The 5,813-nt window shown below is 41.7% G+C and overlaps 1 protein-coding gene across 1 annotated transcript; it reads left to right on the top strand.

Moving 5' to 3' along the window:
- The first annotated feature begins 843 nt into the window (after window positions 1-843).
- LOC149028922 (uncharacterized) lies at window positions 844-2,356 on the top strand. The gene has a single exon (XM_089149423.1). The coding sequence runs from the start codon at window positions 1,044-1,046 to the stop codon at window positions 1,968-1,970; it is 927 nt and encodes a 308-aa protein (XP_089005549.1). The 5' UTR covers window positions 844-1,043; the 3' UTR covers window positions 1,971-2,356.
- Window positions 2,357-5,813: the final 3,457 nt, after the last annotated feature.

Raw genomic sequence — 5,813 nt, 5'->3', positions numbered from 1 at the left:
AACAAAGGATTTAGAAGGAAGATAAAAACCTATATTGAGGGTTGAGTGTCGACACCTAGTGATGGATTTGAAGAAGCAAACTGTCCGTCTTCTTCCTTCGGTTGTGAACTTGCAGAACAACAGTTCACACAATAAGAATAAAAAAAAAAAAAAAAGAACTGAACAAAGGTTTTAGAAGGAAGATAAAAACAGGGTTGAGCGTCGACACCCAGTGATGGATTTGAAGCTGTTGGTCTTCTTCCTTCGTTGCAGAAGCAACTGTTCGTATTCCGTTTTGTTCAAACTCTAATATTTTTGCGAGGGAAATGCTCTGGTAAGGCTTTTCATTTTAGTATTAGTATCTATTTAGTAGATTAAAATTATAAATAAATAAATAAAATTCAAAAGGATAGAAGGGTATTTTTGTCACAAAATTGATGAAACTAACGTTTTCTGTTAAGCTTGTCCTTATTTAATTATTTTTTAAAACCATAAGAGAATCATATGCAAAAGAAAATTTAAACTGAACTAAAAGTGACATAGACCAAAGTCTAAATGAAAATTACCCTTTTTTTTTTTTTTTTTTTCCTCACCCCAACTTTGCAAACAAACGCAGCGTTTTACAATATTGTCTAGTATCCCCGTCAAGGAAATACAAAACTGATACACATCGTTTGTTATGACACCGATACCTAGAACAGTGATGTACTGCTGGAGAAGGTGTCACTGTGGCAAAAATTGGACGGTCCCACATGCCCAACAGTTAACTGCGTTCTGTGATTTCGGCACCAGTAGTGGCGGAAATCCAGATCTCTTAATAAATACTCTCTAAGGTCTGTGTCTTCTTGCTTTACTCTTCACTTGCTTTCCGAACCATTCTTAGATTTTTCCTTCACCCTTTAGAAAGTTCTTACTCCGCCGCACTTGCACTCCGAGCTTTCTGGTCCCTACAAGAGAAATCCCAATTGACCATGTTTCACAGTCGACTTCACAACAGAAAATGACAAAGATCCAAGCTCTTCAGTCTCTTAATCTCTTAGAGTGAAAACCTTGACGACCCCAAAATGGGTTGTTGTGTCAGCACAAGCAAGTCTACTGGGAAACAAGCTGAGACCTCTGACGTGAAAGCAACAGCAGGAAGTGGCGAATCTCATCTGCTTCCACCTCCATTGGAAGAAGAGACTGTGAAGGAAGTGTTATCAGAGATTCCAACCCCAACCTCAAAACCCTCTTCACGTAATGTGGGAGCGAAGAAGATCCATAAGCCCTCTTTTCCTGAAATTGAAAGAGATAATCTTTCACCGCCGCCAACACCTCCTCTTCCACCTCCCTCCTCTTTCATCAAGAAGGTTGAAGAAAGAGCAAATGAGACAGAGAGAAGAACACCTCCTCCTGATCCATCTCCGTCTCCATCTGCAGTAGTAGAAGAAATTTCTGAGGTGTCGGACATGTATAGCTTCAGCGAAACCGTGTCCACCACAACGATTGGGGAAAGATCCACCGTGGACGACGGCGAGGTCCGGCAAAGAGTGGACAGATCTCCGGCAAAGATCCCCAGGAAGCGCCCTGTAAATGGAGATTCACCAGGGAAAATCGAAAGGGGAGGGAAGTCTTCTCCGGCAAGAAGGTTGAACCAGTCGCCGAGCAGGAGAAACGATAGCAATATCCTGAAGCCTTCTCAGATTCATTATCAGAGTGCTAAAGACATAAGTGGTGGTGGTTATACGAGGAGACAGCGGATTCCCGCAAGCGGCGGTGGTGGGAAACGAGATCCTGGGGAGAGTTCCGGTAGGAGATCCAGGTCACCGGCGACTAGGGGTAGTTTGGGGAAAAGCCCTTCTTCGAGGGCCGTGAGATCACCTGCAAGGATCACAGCTTTGGATCTAGAAAACGGACGGAAAACTGAGGAAGCGAGAGAAGAAGGGAATTGGCCGACAAACGAGTCTCTCGAGAACCCACTTGTCTCAATGGAATGCTTTATATTTTTGTAGAACAAATTATTAGCAGATTAGCAGTACAGAATAGTATTTGTTTTCTTCTTTTGAAGCTTTCTTTACTTTGTTTTTACTAAATTTATTTTCTAAATCCTGATGCATTGTGAATTAAGAAGGAAACGAATAACCACAGTCACGTTGTTCGCCGGCGATGAAGTTTCCGATTATAGCCGTTAATGTGACCGTTTCTCTTTCTCCTTATCCTGTTTGTCCTCTCAAATCCTATTCCGCATGAGTCACATGGTTATAGCCTTATAGGTGTGGTGGGGACATGTATGATTGTGCCATGTGGCATTACGTAATCCAACTGTCATCCAATTCAAAGTAAATTTGATTTTTATTTAAACTCACCTATATATTCCTCTCTCTTCCCAAAATTTAGAAAAACCCTGAATCCTCTACGATGTTTTCGTCTCTCACTCTCTCTTCTATGCCCACGGCTTTCTCTTCTCTCTTCATGAGATTCTGAAAAAGCCTTGGATTAAATCGATTTTCTCACACTCTCGGTTGTCGGTCTCTCCTCTTCATGAAATTTAAAAAAGCCCTTGAATTGCAACGATTCTCTCTTATAGGCTCATGGCTCTCTTCTTTCTTTTCACAAAATTCAGAGAGATCCTGGAATTGCAGCGATCATCTCACTTTCTCTTCTATGCTCATGGCGAGCGCTAGAAACTATTCGTAAGACCTTTAGGTTGGTTTCATCACAACGGTAACCTCTATTTAGTCTCTCCATGGAAACTCACTCTCAATGTATTTGTTCACTACTATAAAAGCTTTGCGATATTCACATTGCGTTGAGGAAGATTTCTACTCTTTTCGTTCTCTTCTTTTCCTACGATACTTGACAGGTATTTTTACTCAACTAAATTCTTGAGTTTTAATTTCATTGAGGATTTGTTGTTTGATGTGAAGGGTTATAATGGCTATCCCTACAAAGAACCTAGCCTTGAACTAATAGAGAAAATGAAATAGTTGAAACCCCCTGGCAACAAATCTGGATGATACCGAAATCGAAACCAGTTGAACAAGTAAAGGATGAGTAATAAATACACATTGAAATACTCAAGCCAAAAATTCTTGGTTGTGTATGCAAGGGATGGGACAAATGTTAATTGACTACTTTAATATTTATTTTAAATATTATAGCAAAGATAAAAGAAGCCAAAAATGAAACGAGGGAATCCACCAGCTCCAAAGTCTTCCATCTTATATGGATTTCCAATCTTTAGACTTCAATTCTCATTTTCTATAACTCTCAAACATACTAGATAAGATAGAGGATGTGAAAAGTACCCTTAAGCAAGTTCAAATCTGATATGGAGAGATTATGATTAGATCGGGTTCATACCTGGTCCGACCCTCGACCCCGGTCGAGACGGAGAGATCCGACTAGCTCCCGAGCGAATCTGATCCGGAAGATGGCTTGCTGAAGAAGAAAGCTTATTCGGCTGCAAGCGTGCCCTAATCCTACTTATGGATTAGGGTAATCACCCTAATGATGGCAGACTCGAATTGACGGCTGCGGATAATCATTATCGAAGGGATAATCATCGCATAACCTAAAGGTTATCTCAGGAGTCCTCTCCTAGCCCAAACTAGTAGAAGTCTATTGCTCAACGGATCTAACTGATAAGATCCAACGACTACCCAAAGAAGGCTCAAGTGCATCCAACGAAGGAGATTCGAAGGTACACTCTATATAAACCTCACTACCATACAAGGTGAGGGGATCGAAAAAATAATACTATCTGAGACTCAGGTTCAGATACATACTGATAGACCTAAACTATCAGTGATCTGCTATCTAGGTCACCCTTCCCAGTTCTTCATTCCTTAAGCTTTGCGCTTCTAGCAGAGCCGTTTGTGATTAAGTTCATCAACTGACTTAGCCTTCGGAGGGGGACTCCCGACCCCAGTGGTCGGGCCACATCTGACGCTTTCGTTTTGCAGGACATCACGAGGAGATCTAACGGCTGAGCAGATTTTGGACGCATCAATTGGCGCCGTCTGTGGGAAACAACTTGAAAAGCCATGGTGACTAGATCAGCAGCCGCTGCACAAAGCAATTCTGGTGTTCAGATCCCTGGAGTGAATAATCCAGATATTCCCCAGGAAAGCCAAAATCCTATCGAGGTAGATGGTGGCCAGGGAGGACGTAATCCTCCTCCTGATACAATCCAAGATTAATTGGATCAGGTAAAGATTCAACTCTTGGAGGTGAGCCAAGCACTCCTCATGCTCACCAAACGAGTGGTTTTACCACAAGAGCCTGATCAGTGTGATTCAGGGAGACGTGCATTGCCACGTGACCAGAGATTGGTTGAAGACCGAAATATCGATCAGAATTTCCGTGAAGGAGACCGAGGACTTAGGAGGATCGATGATGTAAAATCCAGCTTTTACCTAACCTTGACCCGACCCGGTCATTGTTATGTTTGTAGGTCCAAAGACCCGAAGTGGTGGTAGGAGGGACTTATGGGCCCTACTGGTTGATGACGTAATGTCGGGATTCCAGTTTATGGACATTGATGATGCTGCTCCTTCCTTGAGCACATTACCAGTGTTAAGTTAGAATCTACGCACTGATGAAGAGCGAGACAATTGAAATAGCAAACGGACTCCTGTGCATAATCCGAAGGTACTCCCTGAAACTAGACCTCTTGAGTGAACTGTAGGAGAAAACCCCATACAATTTGACCTTGTATAGCCCTCCAAGTCCGCACCTAAAGTTGCTGTACTATTCTGTAAAATTCTGCAGAGTTTGTTTTGGTCGATACTATTGGTCGATACCATCGACCAAAGGTATCGACCAACAAGTCTGCTGAGCCCAGATTTAAAGATTCTTAGAATATTCTTTTCTATTTATTTATTCCTCGAGACTGGAGCCCTATCCTCGCGTCTTTAACATCTGGGAACGTGAGAGAGCCTCCCAAGAACTCCTCCTTGGTAGTGGTGAAGCATCTTCTTCATCAATCATTGCCAACCACTTATTCCTACCTTCTTGTTCCACTTTAAAGGTATGACTCTCTCTCCTAATCACTTTCTCACTCATCTTTTCTCTATTTTACTGTTGGGACCATGGTCAAGGTGCTGCAACCTTGCATACACCTTGCCATGAACCTTCTAAACCCCATACAATGATGTTTTCACCGATATGACTAAGATTGATTCACCTCATGATCATTGACTACACATTTCCATGATTTATTGCTTACCAACTTGCTTTATTTACCAAAACTGAGATGAAGCTCGTGATTTACTTAATCTATACCTTGCATATGTGCTCCAGGTTACTTCTAAACGATTCCCTACCTAATCCCCCATGTTTTCCCCTAATTTGCATTGAGTTATAGCCAATGCTATGATCTACAACTCTTAACCTTAATATGTCAATTTGGGGATTTCCAAATGGACCATTGGATTATGAATGTTTCTTGATAATTAGTGTCCCCATGTTGTGCTTAGACTATCCTCCAAGTTTCATGTCAATCCGAGACCAGGAAGACCAAATCTGGGCAAGAATCCGAAAAGCCGACTTGTCGTCCTGGAATTGATTTGGTCGATACTATTGGTCGATACTATCGACCAAATGTATCGACCAATAGAGTTGTTGTCAGCAACTTTGCCCAGTTCTGATTCGTTTGATCTCCGATTGTTCTGATTTCTTCTCTAACCTTTCATATATGCTTGTTTAGGACTTTAAGACTATATGGGCCACTGCTTGTGATCTTGGACCATTCTCTTCTCCGATTCAAGGTAAGGATAGTTATCGATGTAATTACCTAGGATATGGAAATCTTGACTTGGTATTCCTATCCTAGTAAATATAGTTTCTATTTC

This window comes from Hakea prostrata, chromosome 1, assembly GCF_041222555.1.
Source record: "Hakea prostrata isolate BN-2017 chromosome 1, UWA_Hpros_2, whole genome shotgun sequence".
NCBI classification, from domain to species: domain Eukaryota; kingdom Viridiplantae; phylum Streptophyta; class Magnoliopsida; order Proteales; family Proteaceae; genus Hakea; species Hakea prostrata.
This window is presented reverse-complemented; position numbering and strand designations above follow the sequence as displayed.